Below are 21,376 nucleotides of genomic sequence, written 5' to 3' on the forward strand. Positions count from 1 at the left end.
AAAATTAGAATTAGAAAGTTTGAATATTACATATTTTTACTGAATTATATTATAATTATATTCAATATCACAAAATATTACATATTTTTATATTTAATATAAACTATTGGATATTATTATGATATATTTAAAAAGCCAAACAAAAATTATACAAAAATTCTTGAAACTAGACAATAAATATCTAGTAAGGATGTTACTAATAATCCTAAATTCTGACACAAATGATTCAATATCAGATTAAATATAATATTTGATATTTAATATCTGAATATTTTAAATATCGTATGTTATATCATTTAATATATTAAACGGTGCATTATATTATAATTATAATTACCATCACATTAAAAGCAAAATAGACGAGCAAAAAAAAGGAAATAAATAAACAAACAGACCTGCCCATGAGGTAAAGAAAAATCATTCACCAACCCTTAACTACTATCTAGAAAGCATAATATTATATTAATAAATAATCCTAAGTCTTTATAGAAATGTTTACAATTAAGTGAGTATATATTTGTTGAGCATGAAATATTAAGCAATTTCTGACTAGTTTAAGGATTCATTAATATTTTCATTGGCTAAATATTTAAGTAAGATGTAGTTCCAGGAAGACTTTCCCAGTCATTTTGTTTACCCCACTAGCAGCTTTATTTTTATTTTACTTATTTATTTATCCATGTTATATTGCTTATTAAAGCACCATAAGTTCTGGACTTTCTGAGCTGCACAGCAGGAGTGTGTTTTGATAATGTGTGCTCAACATCATTTAACACATAACTAAACATGAAAGGTGATGTATTTCTCAGTCCAGTGCTGGATATAGTTCTTTTCACTCTCAGCTTCCTGCAAGTGTTTTCAATGGAAGTTGTGTTAAAAACATATTGTACACGCTGTCATGCCATGTGGAAATCTGAGTTGTGTGGTCCCAGCATTCCTCTGTAGGGTTATGCTTTAAAGCGGGTCCTTCCCGAGCCGTATCTTCCTCCAGCCGACAGACGCGAGCGACTGCTGCCGTTTCCACAGCTGAAATCGTCGGCGGTGCCCTGACACTGCAGATAAGCGCACAGGCTTTTAGGAAACAGCGAGAGGGCTTCATCTGCTCAGCTTTAAGACAACGTGAACAAAACGCCTTCAGGAGCAGCAGTCCTCCCAGAATGCACTGCACACACTATCAAACATACTGCAGATCCTCACCGTCCTTCACAGGCGTTAAAGAACATCGTGTCATCATTTACTCCCCCTCATGTCATTTCAAACCTCTGTGAACTTTAAGCCCATGCTGCTCTTTCTACGCTACTTAGTGACCGAGCTAGTCTATATGACTCATTCACTGTGCCCCCATCTTCTGAAACCACACAGTATTATTTTAATTATTGGTTGATTAGCATCTCATCAATGTCTACGTTTCTAGAGAAACTAGGATGAAAGGCTTTCTCATATTTACTGAACAAAAGTGTTTCTTTTTGTAGTTTTAGTCACGTGATCGGCACACAAAACATCCAGAACTGGAGCCGTTTAGATCACCAATCAAAAGAAGAAAATATCTTTTTTTTAAAAACTGGTCCACCGATGTCACTGTCTTACATATATATATAATATAATACATTAAGCATTCTCTTTATAATGGTTTTGGAAAGGCTTTCTGTGCACGTTAGGATGTTGTGTTCCTATTCTTTCTATGTTCATCTGCTTGCTTGTACATAGTATGCTTTATTAATATTTTATTAGGTCTTCTAATTTGGTCTTAATGCATTAAGCCACATTAAGGATTTTCTTTATAATGGTTTTCTTTGGGAGAACACTTAACATGTACGTTAGCGTGTTGTGTTCATATTCTGGGTGAGATCTGTTTGCCTTTGCCAATGAAGGCACGGTCACGTAAGCGAAATTTGCAGGCAAAAAGGTCAATTTTGCATTGCCAGTAGTATAGCGATGTATGAAGCACAGATCACTCAGAAGTCACTTTCAAATCAAGCAGCTTTCTGTTGGTTGGTGCGTCGAATACGCAAGCAAAATATGCGTGAGGGACTTTTTCGTGCTTGCACGGATTACTACTATTGAAATGACTGAATTCTCCAACGAAAATTTTGCAGAGCAACGGTAAATCCCAGCTAACAGTTTTTGGTTCCCAGAACGTTATTTTTTATGGTTTGGTTTTAGTTAGCCAAGAAAGTTCTTGGTTTGTATAATGTTATTTTAAAGTTCCCATAATGTTATTATAAAGTTCCCCTTACTCTGATACGATTACCCCGCTGTAAGTCAGTACTCGAAACCCAGTATAGTATAAGCAGCATGGAAATGATCTGTTTGGATGCCTAATCAGAATTATAAAATCCATATGTGAACATGGACCACAAAACCAGTCTTAAGTCGCTGGGGTATATTTGTAGCAATAGCCAAAAATACATTGTATGGGTCAAAATTGTCAATTTTTCTTTTATGCCAAAAATCATTAGGATATTATGTAAAGATCATGTTCCATGAAGATATTTTGTAAATTTCTTACCGTAAATGTATCAAAACTTCATTTTTTATTAGTAATATGCCTTGCTAAGAACTTCATTTGGACAACTTTAAAGGCGATTTTCTCAATATTTAGATTTGCACCCTCAGATTCCAGATTTTCAAATAGTTGTATCCCGGCCAAATATTGTCCGATCCTAACAAACCATACATCAACGGAAAGCTTTTTTACTCAGCTTTCAGATGATGTATAAATCTCAATTTCGAAAAATTGACACTTAATCCAGGGTCACATATCTTGTTTTTATCTGTTGTTTCATTAATAAAAATAATACGAGCACATCAACCATAATATGTAAGATATATAATAAGATAATTTATATATTTATCATATATATATAAAATATATTATAATATATAATAACATTAAATTTTTCCATTAATATTTAAGATTATGGGTTACCCAGATTTTCAGATTTCTTCCGCCCCAAATGAAAATGACTTTAACACAATTTATGGTTTATAAAATATGACATTTATGATTTATGACATATATGATCACTCTATTCTTAACCCTGGCTTAATATTAAAATTTAAAACTAATTTTGATTTGTCATCATTTTTGGCTGAACTAACCCTTTAACCGCTCATATGGTGTGGCTAGTCATAAAAGACCATCATAAACCAATGGAACCAAAATCGCACTCGGGCAGGAGGTGATTCAGGACCATAAAGGTGCTGTGAAGTGTAATTGCATCGTCAGAACTGAGAATCCCGCTCAGTATAGCGTGCACTAGAAGCATTCTCCTGAAGAATCAGAGTAACACACTGATGTGACCTCTGTGTTGGAGACATGCAGCTGATGCATAAAAATACATGATGTAATCCATTCACTGCTCCCGAGAGAGAGGGCATGTCAAAACTACAACTGTAAATATTTATGAACTTCACAGACGTGTGATAGCATGCACAGTGTCAAAAAATGTTCTTGTGTGCATTTGAGCTTCCCACATTGATTATATTGACAACAGTAACAATATAGCATGGCCTTTAGGGCCTCACTGATGTCAAAAGTCACATCACACTATTTTGTGTAGCACCACTTTAACACTGTATTGAGCACTTAAAAACCAAAATTATCTGTTTTGATTGGCCAATAGATATTGCAAGGCAGAAAGTTTGTATATGTGAAAATGCAATAAGATTTCCGGATTTTTTTCAAAGCATCAAATGACTTCAAAGACGTCTGTAAAAACAGGGCTCAATATATGAAGGAATTTTCTGTATTGATTTTGCACAGGTGTTTTTGCTGAATTTCGAATTACTCATTGCACTGTGCTGTGTCTGTAAAACGAATAGGAAAGGTCCAGGGTTTTTTTTTTTTTTTCTCTCTCTCGTGGTGCAGAAGACTTAAAGGCCCATTCACAAGGGCAAAAACTATAAAGTTTAAATAACTTATTCTGTTCTATGAGAATAGCTATATTCAGAACTTTCAGAATGACTTTTTCCGGCTGATAAACAATAAAACATTGGCAGCCGGTCAGAATCCATCCTGCTTTAAAGTGGCAGATGACAAAACTGCAGCACATGAGCACAGTACTATCGTTTGATACATTTATGGTTTTATTGTAATTTTCTAATCTTTACAGTCCCTGCACGTTCGTATCATTGCATGGAGAAAGAACATTTTGCATATGCTGCTAAACAACTCCATGAAAAAACAACTGATCTGAATAAACGCAAGTAAACAAGTTAATGAATGAATTTGTGGATGCATTGTTCGTTTAGGTGGGAACAACACTGATGTAATCAGTAGCAATGGCAGTGTTAGTAATCTATCAATGTGAAAACTAAACCATTAGTTTTACTGGTAATTTCCTAATGAAGTGAACAGAAACGGTGTGTTTTTCATTTTATTTTGGACGGCAGCATTTACATCACTAAACTGAACTGCATCCAAGGTATTTAGATACTGTGCTGAGGTTATTCTGATGAGATCTCAAGGGTTCATCATCAGACATCTCGGAGACATCAACACTGCCATCCAGAGGAAATCTGAGGACTCGAGTGGAGACGGAGAGGATTTCATATGCATTAAAACACCAAGGAACCTTTGATGACTTTGCATCTGTGAGTTTTATTGGGCAGGAATTTATTGCATATTGATTGGTTGACATTTTGAAATGAACTCCCTATCTGAATTACAATAAATGATCATGCATTTGAAATATTTATAGGTATGAAAATATGTCTATGCATGGTGCTGGTAATTTCCTCTGAACAGCTGTAAAACTTACACGTCATTTGTATGTTTGTGGTTAAAGACTGCAAACAAGTTGATTGGCGCTAAATGTGATTATGATAGAATGGTCACATTATACCTTGGTTATTTTAGACATTTAATCATAAGTCATGCTGTTATTACTGTGGTGCATGTCAAAAACGAGGTAATGCCAAGTCATTTTTATGTTATGGTTCTCATAAATCCCAGCTAACGTATGTAGCGCAACAGCGCCATCTAACAGTCAAGAGAAATAATGCAAAAGAAACGCATGACTCTTAAGTGTTATTTATTCATTTTCACCTATTTAATAGATTCCCACAATACATGACAATAAATAGGCTACATAAGGATCCCTGTACAGTTCATCTTCATCAGCTGCTCAATGTACCCGGTATTTACAGTCAGACTCGGATCTACTACAAATGAACATGTTTTATGCTTGAGGCACCTTGTGTATCCCATGAAAGACACACAAATACTTGACAAGTTCAGAAAGGAAAAGCGAAAATTATTCTCGTGAACGCACGCATGCTCCTGACGATCGGTTGACCTTATATGGAGCGGCGCGTTACCGGTTCCAAAAATATTGCGGGTCTGGCAACATGTAAAAGTTTTTCAGTAATACTATTCAATACATATACAATACTTTACAATCCTAAAATAATGAATATGATCTTCGGTATATTACATGTTAAAACTGCCGTTAGAAGCTGTGCACGAATACAAAACCCAAAAGCGCGGGAACTACGGCTGAGCCGTTACACACGTTCTGCAGTCGTGCCATAAATACACACCAGCGCAATTTCAAGCGTAAAGTTTCACGTCGCTGCATTATAAATATGGCTGAAATAATGCAAACACGTGGAAAAGGGGTCAAGGGTGGCGAATAAATGATGGAAAGCAAACATTCAGATTCTGTTCAGATCTCTGTCTGATTCACAGGTCACCGGAACGGTTCTGAATGGAATATCTGCCATATTTGTATGGAATACAGAAAATGGAGGAAGTGATGCGCATGTGGAACAGGAAATGAGCACAGGTCAGTCTAATGACGACCGCAAACTCTAATGAGATGCTCCACAGTGTTCTTCGCACAAAAAAGACAGAGGCCTCGAAATATAAAGCATCATTCTGGAAATTCATACGGGTGTTCATGCAAAACAAATGATCAGCTTGGAAAACGTTCACTGTATGAGAAAATATGGAATTCCTGAACAAAATAATGAAATTCTTTTGCAATTCTAGTGAATCTTGGAAAAATCCAAAATCCTGTATTGAAAATGGATTGTGGTTATAAAAAAACAAAAACAATATGCAGATAAAAATATAGTCAGGTCGAATCTAACCTCATTTCACAAAATCATCGAAACCTCCAAAAATGAGGTAGCTGGTACTTAGATGTTGGCTGATTTTTTAATAAATACGAATTATCCTTAAGCAAATATATAAATATTGTTGAGTAAAATAGCTTAACAAATGCACTTTGCCAATTCTTTTTTCCAAAGTAAAAATGAAGGTAAAATTTCACTTGTACAAATGTAATATTTTAAGCAATACTGTCATTTTAAACACCCATGTTTCTCAACATGAAATGGCATTCGCAATCCATTTTACTTCTAAATTGAATGCCATTTTTGATCACTACTGCATAGAACCTTTACACACACACACACGCACACACACATTTCAAGAATATCACAATCAAGCCGTGTCCGAAACAACTAACTGGCCTAGAAGAACTAAGTTAGCATCAGTAACTACACCAAACCGCTGGTGCTCAACTGTTTTCAGTTTGGTTAACATCGCCACAAATACTGTTCATGCAACCAGATGCATCTCTAATCTATTAAAACCTAGTCATACGCCACAGGATATGTGACTTTAAGGCTTACGTTAGGAAACGTCGCTCAGTCGCTGCAGTATAAAAATACTGTCTGTGTATTAATCTCAAATTCTGTTTGGGTGAATTTTATGAAATCTGTTTAAAAATCACAAGAAATGTGATTCTTCTTCATGCAAATACAGCCTGTTTTTAGGAGGGAGAAAATGTGCTTGAAAATAATGTCTAAAAACAGGCTTTATTTTCTCTTCTTCGGGTTGCAATGGCCTAAACCACGTTTTCATGAAATTCACCCAGTTTTTCTTCATTCTCTCTACAGCAACGATAACCTTCAAGCCACCACAAGCTCCGCATACAATAAACTTTACTGCACTTCGCCCAAATATCTATATACATAAAGAGCTTTGTGTTTAAACTCAATCAAACCGAACGCATCCGATCTCACTGATTGAGCCCTTAGTGTGTTGATTCATGTTAAACACTGTAAAATGCTTAATAAAAAAGCCTCTGAGTTCAAAACCAATAACCATTTTGTCATAAACAAAAGAATAAACACTGCACGCTCTCAAATGTTAGTCGCCGACAGGTGGAGGGTTTGCAATGTGTTGACGCCCTTTTCATTTTTTTCCAAATGTGATTTAGTTTTAGAGTCAGACGTTGCTGTCCTCCAGCAGCGGTTCGAAGTCCTCGTCGCTCCCCGGCAGTGGCGTGTTGGTGTGAGCACCGGCCAGACTCGCGCTACTCTTAAGGGTTTGGCAGGGCGTCGCTGGGGGTGTCGGGTTGTCCGGAATGAAGAGGGCGACTATAAACGCCACCACCACCGTACAGGCGCCCAAGAGGAACGGAGGACCGGGGATTGTGGTCTTCTGCACAAAACAGGCGACAAGAAAGCAACATTAGAGGAAGTCATCAAGGATTTATGACACCGTTTGTGCTACTGAGTGAGTATTTCCTTAGATATAGATAATACATATAGTAAATAACTATATCAAGCATATACCGTATTTTCCGCAATGTAAGTTGATGAGTTTTTGATGAGCCAAGTTTATTTGTACAGTTTATTTCCCACATAATAAATGTTGCTTATAATCAACGCCACTAATGTTTGTTTTTTACTTACATTTTTCATTCCTGTTCTGAATAACATTTATGATTGTAATAAGATTTTGTTTATACGCTGATGCAAAATTATATATTTTTACAATTAGAATTTATAAACATTCAAAATAAGCATTTAAAACATTTTTTTACAGTAAAACATTTTTGTGCAAATATGGCAAATGTTATATTTTTATTATATATAATTTTTACATCATACAGCAAAGGTTTTGTACGAAATAATGTACAGTGAATATATGGTAAATATTTTTTACACACACACACACACATATATATACTTACACTTTAGAAAAAAGGCATTGCACTGTAGTCATTTAGCAGACGCTATTATCCAAAGCGACTTACAAATGAGGACAATAGAAGAAAAAAAAATTTTCAACCAAAGTCATTGTAGCCAAATAGATTCAAAAATTAAATTAGAAAATAAACATTTTAAGCATTAAAATTTCTGTGCATGGAGTGCCTTTGAGTCATGGTGCAAATGAATCACTGAATCAATGTTTTGAACTGATTCACTAAACCAATTTCAAATTATTCCTGTGTAGCAGACAGACTGACACCTGTACCTCTGTGGAGGTCTTTAGTGGGATGGTGTAGTCGGGCTGGATGGGGGTGATCCCGCTCAACTCCACATTAAAGAGGAAGAAAATGAAGCCATACAGCGCCGGACCCAGACCGTTACAGAGCCCCCGAATCCCTGTTATCATGCCCTGAACCAGACCTGGGATAATAAAGCACACACAGATAGAAAAACACCTTTAAATGCCTCAGATTTTCACTTCGAAGCCAACATGAAATAAAAATGTGTACTTCCTGAAGTTCCTGCTCTCATAGTGCACAGTTCATTAGTTGTTTTTCTTCAATCCTTAAAGTTTTGAACAGTTACAATCTTGAATGTTTGCTTATAAGAGTTTACCCTGTTTATCCGGATCTGCGCTGCGTGACACTAAAGCGCTCACTGCAGGGAACGTTATGCTGGACATGGCCGCCACCGCGCCGGCCGCCCACATCATCCTAAACGACAACAAATATAACATCAGCTAAACGACAGTCGCTTCTGGACACTATGAACATCAAACAGAAGTGACTCGCTCTTCTTAAACCAGACGATTGTTCTGTAATGTTTGCATAAGCAGGTCATTTCTCTTGATTGAGATGTTAACTCACCACGGCTCGGACCCCAAACCGTACCAGGCCAGCTGGAGAATCTGGAAACCCAGACCCAGAAGAACCGTGTTCTTGTTCCCGATGGTCCTCATTAATAAAGTCAGAAACAGCGTCTGTAGGGAACATGAGAATAAATAATCACACTGCCCTGCAATATATTTGCTGAACAAATAGTCATTTCGTACTCATTTTGGGTTCTGATTCCAAAAATAGTGTGTTTTGCTTGAGCACATCACACTTTCTCACAAAATATGATGCATTTTGTTACATTTTTGTTTTCGACGGCCAACTGCCAGCCAAATCAGTCTTAATTCACCCGTCCACAAATTAAGGCCTTAAAAAGATCTTACATGAGGGCAGAAAATCTTACATTCATAGTCATGGCATTCAATGTTGCATGCACTGCAAAAAAAAAAAAAAAATAAATAAATAAAAACCTTCAGTGTTTTTTTGTTTTCCAATAGAAACACCTTTAAATCATGGTACATTTACTTTAGATGCAAAATGAAGATATGAAGTTTAGCTTTCTGAGAAACTAAAAAAGTGATTTCATACTTAAAGGGTTAGTTCACTCCAAAATGAAAATGATGTCATTAATTACTCACCCTCATGTCGTTCCAAACCCATAAGACCTTCGTTCATCTTCGGAACACAAATTAAGATATTTTTGCTGAAATCGGAGAGCTATCTGACCCTGCATAGACAGCAACGCAACTGAAATGTTCCCAGGTCCAGAAACGTGGTAAATATATTGGTAAAACAGTCCATGTAACATCAGTGGCTCAACTGCAGTTTTGCTACGCTAAGAGAATACTTTTTTTTTGCGCAAAGAAAACAAAAATAACAATATATTCAACCATTCTTCTCCCCCGAGTTACGTCTTTCGCCATTTTGGAGAGTACCCGAGAACGTATTTGACGTAATCAGCGTTGTTTACGTTCGGGGGGAAAGCGCGCACATGAACGAAAGCTGCTTAATAAGCGTGGTTTATGCTTAGGCGAAAGCGTGCGTATGCATTGTGATACTCTCTAAAATGGCGGACGATGTAACTCATGGGAGAAGAATGGTTAAGTACATTGTTATGTTTGTTTTCTTTGCGCAAAAAAAAAAAAAGTATTCTTGTAGCGTTGCAAAACTGCAGTTGAGCCACTGATGTCACATGGACTGTTTTACCGATGTACTGTATTTACTACGTTTCTGGACCTGGGAACATTTCAGTTGCGTTGCTATCTATGGAGGATCAGATAGGTCTCCGATTTCATCAAAAATATCTTAATTTGTGTTCAGAAGATGAACGAAGGTCTTATGGGTTTGGAACGATATGAGGGTGAGTAATTAATGGCAATTTTCATTTTGGGGTGAACTAACCCTTTAAAACAGGAACAAATAGCTGTCAATGGGGAATGACTTCTTAATTCAAAGGGAAAACAAGTAGATTTTTCTGAGCCCATTGGCAGATATTTGTTCTTGTTTTAATTATAAACTTTTGATCAATTTCTCAGAAATCAAGACTTCTTATTTGAATTATCATTTTGCATCTGTTTTGATTTAAGAATCTTTCTTTGTTCAGACTGTCAGCCCAAATCTGATTTTGTGCATATCCAGATGGAATCCGATCTAGACGACTGACTGTCCACACAGTGTATCGCAACTGTTCATTTCCGATTTGAGTGTCCATAAGCACTCTTTCGTTTTACGGAATGCCGTTGCATTGTTATGCCAACGCTAAAAACAACCATAACAGCAATACAGTTTGCAATACATTTACATTTACATTTATGCATTTAGCAGACGCTTTTATCCAAAGCGACTTACATTGCATTCAAGTTACAGTTTTTACATTTTATCAGCTACATTTTAATACAGATGTTGTCTTACGACATGACAACATGTTGCCGTCACGCTGGATTATTATTATGGATTTCGTCTTATGAGGCAGCGGCAGAAATCCAGGAAGCTGGAATGTGCGGCTTTATTCTGTGCTGCCGTCTCCGCTGGTTTCAAAACTTAAAGAGGTGCGTATACTAGCAGTATATTGTCTTTTTCCGCTTGCCTTGCAGTTCGCAACAAGTTTGTTTATGCAAAGACTTTCATTATGTTTTCTACAAAAATGTCTGACATTTTTACGTTTTACGTGGCGTGAAAACTTAAAAAAACTAGGCTAAATCCGATCTGACCGGTCAGACTGAAACAGATTTTCAGGAATGCGATTTGAATAGGATTCCAAACCACATATGAATGTAGCTCGAAACAGATTTGCAAAAAATCGGATTTCGTGTAGTTCGTAGCCGTTCAGACTATCTAAATATGATTGGATTTCAATCGGATTTGCACAAAAATCGGATTTGGGCTGACAGTCTGAACGAGGCTTTAGACATTTGCACTAGAAAACAAGACTCAGCACTTATTAAGACTCCGATATTTCCATCATAGTTAAGCTTTATTTATTTATTTATTTATTTATTTTTATTTTTATTTTGTCAAATGAATCAAAATGTAATGGATATCTATTGCTAAGTATTGCTAATACAACTCGTGCTTCCTAGACATTTACATTTAAAGATCATATTGACAAATGATGTTCCCTTTCATTTATTCATTAAACTTGTGTCTTAAAAAGGTCTTAGATTTATCCTCATAAAGCTTGCAGAAACCCTGCTGTGCAATTATCAGCCCATTTTCACATGTATGACATTAATTTATGCTTACTTCTGATTTTAGTGGCCAGAAAATGCAAACACAACAACGTGTTTTGGGTGTTATACTACATCCAAACAGTGACTGACAACTACAGATTTTGTGGGGGGAAAAAGCTTATTTATTCATAAACTTGTGTTTATGTAAAGTTCTTTGACATTAAATGGAGTATTTGAATATATTTTTCCACTCTTTTGCAGATTTTAAGTTAAAATATATATTTTAAATACTTATTTTTTAACATTAAAACCAAAGCGTTTTAACATTCAACTGCTTTTGTTATTTTGATAAGTGCATTAAAGCTGATACATATGAATAATTAGAAAAAATATAAATTCTTATTTTGTGGGGAAAAACATAAGATGTGTTTTTAATATTTAAATTTATTCTGTGTTATTGTTTATATTTATTAAAATTATATATGTGTTTATATATATATATATATATATATACACACACACACACACACATACATATATATATATATATATATATACACACACAATTTTATAATTAAATTTATATTATTTTAAAAGTTTAAATTTATTATTTGATTTTTTTTAACTCTGCATCATCATGTTAGGTAACATTAGGCCTTCTTTGCAAATCAGCAGACATTTTTTTTTCCCACATGCAGGGAGCTGTTACTGTTATTATACTGAACCATCATTTTCATTGCTGTGTCATACTGAATCGGAGCACAGCTGCTAGAATTCAACTTGCTTGTTGCGGGGCTAAAAATAAAACCCCTCCACTTAAATAAACCAGCTAACACCATGCTATCTGCTCATTACAGCCCTGCCTATATTTCATTACATTTACCGCTGAACTTTTAAAGGAATTCAATTCAATTAGAAAGCGTTTGCGAGAGCCACTTTCATGAGATGCCTCGCCAGCTCAACGACACGAGTAATAAGGCAGAGCCAAGAATATTGCCTCAATTAAATACCTGCGCCAGGATGGAGAGGATTCCCACCACGCCGATGAACACCGCGATCGTTTTGGGCGAGAAGTTAATGACCTGAGAGACAGAGAGAAAGAGCCGCATCACCATCAGTCTGCACCAGCACGCCCGGATCCAATGAACTCTGTTATGTCCAGTAATGAGCCGTCACTGAACTCAACTCAACACTCTGACAGGATGCCACTAACAATCCAGCCGAACCCCAAACTTCCTGAGAAACCGACGAGTGTGTGAAATAGAATTCTAGAGAATGCAACAATTGCAACTGCAGTTTGCTACATTCCTGTCACCTGACCTTGTTACATTGCATGTTTAACTAAGCATGTGAAGTCCAGCTATTATAAATAAGTCATTATAAAACTAAATAAATGTATCTTAGGGAAATAGTAGGAAGTAGTCATACTTTTTATTCAGTAAGGGTAATTTCATTAATTAACTTCAAATCAGTGCTGTTCTTTTAAGTTTTCTATTCATCTGTGAATCCTGAAAAATAAAATGCATCACAGTTTCCACAAAAATAGCAGCACAACTGTTTTTAACATTGATAATAATCAGAAATGTTTCTTGAGCAGCAAATCAGCATTTAAAAAAATAAATAAGAATTTCTCAACCAGTACACCATATATATATGTATTATATATAAATAAATATTTACAACAGTATGTACTTACTTTTTCATTTTACTGTACTTTTAATCAAATAAAATGCAGCCTTGGTGAGCATGAGACTTTAAAAAAAAAAAACTTTTATAACGATATTTCATAGAATTTACAAAAAAGTATTTCATACAATATCTACTACAGTGTGAACAAAGTTTACAAAAACACTGAAATAAATTAAAACTGAAATTATCTATTGACAAGTCTATTTATTCTGAACAGAAAATGCAATTTTGATTAAATATAATTACATAATTCGCAGGGTTTATAGAATGTTTTATTTTTTTTACAGCATTTTTTTATTTAAATGTAATTAAAAATCTTATTTATTCCAAACATTTTAAATGGTACACATTTTTGATGCAATTTTGTGTAAAAAAAAATAATAATTTTTTTTTTTTTACTTTTGACAGTTAATCTAATAACGAGTCAAGAAGGATGAGGGGGACTAACAAAAGGTTATATGCATTGCATTGTGGGATACGTTATCGCAGTGTGATCTGTTGTATGCAGCACATTTTGTTGGTCATCATGCAGAAGCAGTATGAGTAGTACGGTAGTGTTTTTGTTTACTAATCCTACTTGTTTAGTTAATTAGAAGCATGTTGCAGCTAAAACCCTTCCAGTCATCAGTGCAGCATGAATCATGGGACTGTTCAACAAAAGCAGACTGTGAAAACATGCAGCATAAATAAAGCACCCTGCAGGATAAACTGCTGGTTAAAGTTTAATGGAAGCAGACAGCTGCTTTAATCGGCAACATTAAATTTACATTTGTTCATTAAAAACCAAGAGTAAACAGCTTACCTGACGCAGGTACAGGAAAAAGCTGGAGTACTGACCCGCCTCGGGCAGATAGGACAGAAACACTGTGATACAGATGAGCAGAACGGTTGTATCCTGCCCAACCTTCCGCAAAGACTGAAGAAACACAAAAAGCATCAATAAAACATTCAGTAGCTCATAAAACTGAAATGAAAAAAAGTGTTTTGTATAGTAGTGTCAGTGTTTTTCCCATTTAAACTACTGATATAGTGAGATATCAGCTGATATTTTACCATTTTATGAGTATATCCATTAAATTTTATTGAACCTCAACCTTTTTATAAACAAAACAGTTACATAACACATTATAAAGACAAAAAATAATAACAATAAACAAACACATAAAAATTAAAATAATCTTTTAAATTCTTATACCAAAAATATTATATTAGAAATTAAATGTTATACAATTATTAATATTATATTTATATACCCCCTTATAGATGACTATTCTTGACTTTTCCTTGACAGATTTCATTCGGTTCTATAATCACAATTATAATGAAAATATCTGAAGACTGTTATGTCTCAAAATTTATGTCAATAAAAATAAAAATATGACATGAAAACCTGTCTATGAAAACATGAACATATGATTACACTGTGAGATTTTGATTATGATGCAGCATTTTTATTAAAAAAGAAGCATCTAAAAAGGAATAGCTGCCTGAGGTGAAGCTGAAAAGTGACTTTATGCTAATAAACTGAAGCCCGTTCTATGACACATCCTATGATATTATTCAGATAACTTAGATACATATATAACATCACAACTTGCATTTGCACAAAAGGATGCAAATGCCAGTGAACTTTCAGTTACGCGCTATAGTGAGAGAGAGAAATAGAGAGAGAGAGATCTCCCGCCGTGATGTGCAACGAACAAGGTTCTCATTATGATGATATGTTTATGGCAGATTTGTGCTATATTTACATTATCAAGCGATTCCTGAAATCGCCTCCATGTTTTCGAAAACCACATGAAGTACGAAAACAATTTTAATTGAAGTATGCCTACTGTTCAACAAATATGATGAAAAAAGCACTGCTGGATTATTATAACAGTTTTTAAAAAAAGAAACATCTAAAAGCAATATGACCGTCTCACATAACTCTGTCAATATCGGGCATTGCATTTGAGCATGAAACTAAACACTGGTAATATGCAGTGCATTCAGCATGTTAATAAATATTCCCTATCTGTCAATCACTACGAGTTATGTTGTGGGGTCTTTCTTGGGAGCCCGAATCCTCTCTGATTAAGAAAAAACACCAATGAAATTTGGCTAGTGGATTTTGCATGCTGAGCCCACTCTCCGTGTACACGGGTATAAATGGGCAACAGGTACATCCACTCATCAGATTTTTGCTTCGGAGCCGAGTGAATGAATACAGTTCCAGATTCACCAGGCGAATTCTCTCTGCTGCTGGAAGAAGAGGCTGTTCTGGCTGGCCTTACGGCAAAATCAGTGGCATCCCTGTTAACTCAGTGATTCCCCTGGGTGCTTCATCTAAAAGAGCAGTTTCTAATCACAGACTGCTCGCGTCTTTTTGTTTCCTTTCTTCCTGGAAGTACATGAAGAGCTGATGAAGTCATGGACGGCCCCTTTTTTGGCCAGTAGCCACTCATCTGCCTCCTACATCCTCACTACCCTTGATGGCAGGGCAGCTAGGGGGTACGTTGACATTCCCCAGGTGGAGAGTGCGGAAACGCCGCCATTTGGAGGAATCGTCCTCGTCTCCCATCCAATCCCATCCTAGAGCTCCATCTATGGCTCAACCTTGCGGAGATGAGTGACATCAACAAAGTGTGCTTTCTTGACGCTCCCATCTCCCAGGCTGGGCTATTCGGCGGCAGTACAAAGGCAGACTGAGGCTATCCAGCACATCCTGCCCCGGCATGATCCTACACCTGCGACGCCTCAGCCTGCCCGTCGCCGAGGGCGCCCTCCTGCGTCTGCTCCACCCCTTGCTTAGACCATGTCGAGGCCGGCGCCGAGCCTCGCGCAAGAGCGCGGCGCCCCCCCGTGTCTCAGCTGGCCCCAAAGCAACCCTCTATGGACACAATGAAGCTTGAGTCGCCGTTGGCTAGTAAATTTTTTATTTTACTCGCCAGACTTTTTACATGAAATGCATGAACTGCAACTGAACAAAATAATAATAATAATAATAATAAATTAAAACAAAACATACTTTCCCTGTCTGATGACTGATTTCTTTATGGTTGCAATTTAATTTACCATTTCTTAGCAAATGGCTTTCTCTTGCCACTTGACTTCAGCCACCTCTTCACAGCTGATGATGGATCATACTGCTGAAGCTCTTCTGTTGAAATGAGGATCAAGTCTGAAAGGCGTGAGGATGTGAGACTGCAGCGATCATCTAATTTTATTCTTTTTTGGGCACTGAAGGCTCTTTCGCAGTTGGCAGAGCTTTGCATCTCATCTCTGTAGGGTTGCTTCAGCATCAGCATCTGGTCCAGGTCCACTTATTTGTATTTTTATTTTTATTTGAACTTTATGAAATTGCACTGTCGATTGAGGCTCTAATGTAATGTAATCTCGTTGTTCTACAACAATGACAATAAATTATTTATTCATTATTATTATTATTCATTCCAGGTATGACTCGCCATGAAGATTATTAGACATTCGCCTTTTCAAGCGTCTCCATTCCCCAGTGATTTCTTCAACTTGACATCAAGATTGAACAAGCTTTTCTCTGAAACATTCAGTGAGGACCTTCAGCTCCTTGTTGCCGTGCAATAGTTCAAGGTGTTTTCTGTCAGTCATCAGGCTACTTGTCATGGTTGAATATTGCAAATGCTGACATCACAGCTTGTGCATTTTGATCTTTGTTAACTCCAAGCAGATTATCCAATTTAGCATGAAGGTGTTTCTCACAGGCTGAACATGCATGCTTCATCTGTTGTCTCAGATTGTCCATCAGGCTCTCTCTTTCCCCTCTCAAGTCAATGCCCTGAAAAGCTATGGTATGAGCACTAGGAGTTTGCTTTTCCAGACATTGGGTGATGAAAGTTTTCAGCATACCATCCGGGAGAGGGTTGGTTTTCATGTAGTCAAAACTGGTCAAACAGTTCTCAACTGCAGCAACAGCACTTGGTAGGATGAGGTCTGCCTTCTGTAGAGTCTGACTCAATCTCCTGCAGCACATCAGCGAGGAAATGACAAAATGCAACAAACTACAGATCCTTCAGGGTACTGAAAACCTTTTTCCCCTTTACCAGCAATGTCAGCATTGTGACTAGTTTGGGACAAATTCTCCATATGAATGGCAACAGCTGCATACTGTTCACCTTGGCTCACAAGATCATCTTTTCCTCTCAGGAAGACCTTCAGTGCCCTGTCTAAATGAGGCACCCAACGTGTGAGCTCATTTCAAATTTGATGTCTGCTACAGGTCTCAAAATAGTTGGGACGGGGGCATGTTTACCATGGTGTAGCATCTCCTCTTCTTTTCAAAACAATTTGGAGACGTCTGGGCATCGAGGTTATGAGTTTCTGGAGTTTTGGTGTTGGAATTTGGTCCCATTCTTGCCTGATATACTTTTCCAGCTGCTGAAGAGTTTGTGGTCATCTTTGACGTATTTTTCGTTTAATGATGTGCCAAATGTTCTCTATAGGTGAAAGATCTGGACTGCAGGCAGGCCAATTCAGCACCTGGACTCTTCTACTACGAAGCCATGCTGTTGTAATAGCTGCGTCCATGATTTTCAACAAGAATCTCAAATTTGGACTCGTCTGACCATAGAACACTTTTCCACTTTGAAACAGTCCATTTTAAATGAGCCTTGGCCCACAGGACACGGCGGCGCTTCTGGACCATGTTCACATATGGCTTTCTTTTTGCATGAGCTTTAGTTGACATCTGCAGATGGCACGGTGGATTGTGTTTACCGACAGTGGTTTCTGGAAGTATTCCTGGGCCCAGTTAGTAATGTCAATGACAGAATCATGCCGATGAGTGATGCAGTGTCATCTGAGGGCCCGAAGACCACAGGCATCCAAAAAAGGTCTTCGGCCTTGTCCCTTACGCACAGAGATTTCTCCAGCTTCTCTGAATCTTTTGATGATGTTATGCACTGTAGATGATAAGATTTGCAAAGCCTTTGCAATTTGACGTTGAGGAACGTTGTTTTTAAAGTATTCCACAATCTTTTTCGCACTCTTTCACAGATTGGAGAGCCTCTGCCCATCTTTACTTCTGAGAGACTCTGCCTCTCTAAGACATCCCTTTTATAGCTAATCATGTTACAGACCTGATGTCAATTAACTTAATTAGTTGCTAGATGTTCTCCCAGCTGAATGTTTTCAAAATGTATTGCTTTTTCAGCCCTTTGTTGCCCCCGTGCCAACTTTTTTGAGACCTGTAGCAGGCATCAAATTTGAAATGAGCTCATTTATTGGATAAAAGTGACAAATTTCTCCGTTTAAACATTTGTTTTGTTCTCGATGTTCTATTGTGAATAAAATATTGGCTCATGTGATTTGAAAGTCTTTTAGTTTTCATTTAATTCAAATTTTAAAAACGTCCCAACATTTCCGGAATTTGGGTTGTACACAACTCACTAAGCTCACTTCTTTCAAAACCCCAAGAAGTGCCAGCTCCAGCCTGTGAGTCGCACAGTGAATGTCTATCAGTTTTGGATTGTCCACTCTCAGTTTTGCAACAACATCAGCTTTTTGGCCCATCAATTTTCGGCAAATCCAACAAGCTTTTGCTTCCAGTCATCTAATCCAAATTTTGACATTGACAATTAAATGCAGTCAGTCACACCATCAGCATGAGCATGTAACAGCTCTGTGACAGAAACAAGATGATTTACTGGCAACCCATCATGTAAATACCTGACATAGATAGCTTAATTTTCTGTCACAAAAGAATCTGTTGCGCCATCAATCATGACTGATATGTTGTTGGACTTTCACTTAATTTGCCTCTATATCCTGTATATCTACGGCAATATTTGAAATTAGTTCAGCGCAGTTGACACCATTATCATACGTTAGGGAAATGTCCAGGCCATTTTTTTTCTGCAGCATAATTAGTGTCTTCATCTGAGTGAAACTCAGGCTTTCCTGTAGCTCAAATAGTAGAGCATGGCGCTAGCAACGCCAAGATCATGGGTTCGATTCCCAGGGAAAGCAAGAACTGATCAAATGTAAAAACTGTAACTTGAATGCAATGTAAGTCGCTTTGGATAAAAGCGTCTGCTAAATGCATAAATGTAAATGTAAATGTAAATGTAAACTCAATTCCTCCTTTGCGATATAATATGCTGTATTCATTTTTATAGAAAGCTCATAATCTCTTTGCACTGTCACTCTTTTTATTTTGAGTTTGAAACCCTTTTGTGATCGCAGATTCCTCAGGGTAATTGCTTGAAGCCATTACACTATCACGACAAAATGAATGTCGTTTGCTGTTAGAGTGCACTGTGAGATTTTCACATTTGTAACTGCACGACCCTGATACAAAGTCCATTTTACCGGCTAAGCTAGGTTTTCTACTGCAGTACTTGCATATCATCACATGTTCCTCCTCATCATTCAAAAGCCAGTCAAAATCTGACAGCCACTGAGTCTGGAACTTTCACTTTTCCAATACACTTTTTGATTTAGAATGCACAATCTTTTCTCCCACATTTGACGTTCCTGGCTGGGGTTCGCTGGCGCATTCCACAGAACTGGACTCTTTATTCTTTGCTCTTGAAAACAAAAAATTATCAAGCGTTTTCTGTTCAAACTGGAATTTTCGCTTTTTTGCATCCACAGTAAAGAAAGATCATAATCTAATGCGTCAATTCTCTTTACACAGCATGTGTAGCCTATCTCCTTCTCTCATGTTGAGTGAGAGAAAGTGACAGAGGGTGCTGTCAGCTAAGTGACGGTGTTTAATGCGGACTGAGCGGGCTTTGAAATTATATCTGCGCTAAATTTATTCTTTGCATCTAACTCAATCACAGGCGAGTAAAATCAGAAAATTTACTAGCCATTGGCTAATTAAAGACATTTTTTAGTCACATAGCAGGAAATTTACTCGCATATGCGAGTGCTTTACTCGCATTGTAGAGGGTTGCCCCTAAGTCCTCCAAGAAGACGATGAGGTGGCCCTGACACGCACAGCCCGGAGATGCGAGGAACTGCTTCTCTTCCGGAGATGGCGAGAGCCTTCAGTTGAGCGAGAGCCGTCGTTCCAGTTGAGCATAATTCCTGTCTGCTAAGACAGTGCTCCTGACTGCGCTCACTTCCATCAAGAGGGTCGGGGACCTCCAAGCATTTTCGGTGAACGAAGAGCGCCTTGTGTTCAGGCCGGCTTACTCTCATGTTGTCCTGAGACCCTGGCCTGGATACGTGCCCAAGGTTCCCATGCCTTTTCACGATCAGGTGGTGAACCACTGCCCTCAGAGGAGGCAGATGCAGCCTTGGCGTTGCTTAAGCCTTGTTGTCCCGTAAGAGCGCTGCGCATATATGTGGACCGCACCCGGAGCTTCAGAAGCTCTGAGCAACTCTGTGTCTGCTACGGAAGTCAGCAGAAAGGGAAGGCTGTCTCCAAGCAGAGGTTGGCCCACGGGATAGTGGATAACATCCCCTTAGCGAACCAACCCTGAGGCAAGCTGGCACCTCTCTGGCAGACTTCTGTAGAGCTGTGGGCGGGGCGACACCGAACACCTTCACGAGAGTTTACAGTCTCTGCGTTGAGCCAGTTTTTTTTCTGACACCAGGCCCAGTATTGGTGATACCTCCCTCCACAGTGGCTTGGCTATCACTAGCAGCGATATACTCACCTTTGGTCCCTGCGGGTACCAAGGTCAGCGAATTTGCGCTGGGGCAGTGGGAAGGTTACAACCTTTGCATAGCATTTGTCTGACACACGGCTGCACGACATAACATCTCTGTTCTCTCCATCAGGATATGAGGGTTACGTACGTAACCAAGACTTTCCTATCTGTCGGTCACTACAAGTTATGTCATTAATTCCCCAACTTTATAAGCAGAGAGGAACTCTGAAGACGTGTGTTACGTGTTTCCGGAGTGAGTACGCTGCTGCTTCAGACCGGGCTGTTTGTCTTTTTTGTCTTGTTTAAATGTGTTTTTATGTCTACACATTTATGAATGGACTTAAACTTCAACAGGACAATTCATTTTTCTGCTTCTCGTGGTGTGCCCCGCTATGACACTTTCTTACGGTGTTTCATCCGGCTACCTGAACCCATCGGCCTGCCTATCTGGTGGTGTTTGTGGTGTGGGTGCTGCGGGCAGAGTGCCTGCGTCGCTGACGGGAGTGTTTCGCGGCGTGGTGGACTACATTGTCGGTTTTCCCGCATGGGGTCTTCT

General features: G+C 37.9%; 1 protein-coding gene across 1 annotated transcript in view; it reads right to left on the bottom strand.

Moving 5' to 3' along the window:
* Positions 1-5,019: 5,019 nt before the first annotated feature.
* mfsd14ba (major facilitator superfamily domain containing 14Ba) overlaps positions 5,020-21,376 on the bottom strand; it is a 24,069-nt gene continuing 7,712 nt past the window's right edge. The window contains exons 7-12 of the mRNA XM_058788629.1: positions 14,004-14,117; positions 12,523-12,594; positions 8,877-8,989; positions 8,626-8,723; positions 8,276-8,430; positions 5,020-7,456 (exon numbers count right to left, since the gene is read on the bottom strand). Coding sequence (XP_058644612.1) covers positions 7,241-7,456; positions 8,276-8,430; positions 8,626-8,723; positions 8,877-8,989; positions 12,523-12,594; positions 14,004-14,117 — 768 coding nt within the window. The 3' untranslated portion in view covers positions 5,020-7,240. The remainder of the gene's footprint in view (positions 7,457-8,275; positions 8,431-8,625; positions 8,724-8,876; positions 8,990-12,522; positions 12,595-14,003; positions 14,118-21,376) is intronic.

The sequence above is a fragment of the Onychostoma macrolepis genome, chromosome 10, assembly GCF_012432095.1.
Source record: "Onychostoma macrolepis isolate SWU-2019 chromosome 10, ASM1243209v1, whole genome shotgun sequence".
Lineage (NCBI taxonomy): Eukaryota > Metazoa > Chordata > Actinopteri > Cypriniformes > Cyprinidae > Onychostoma > Onychostoma macrolepis.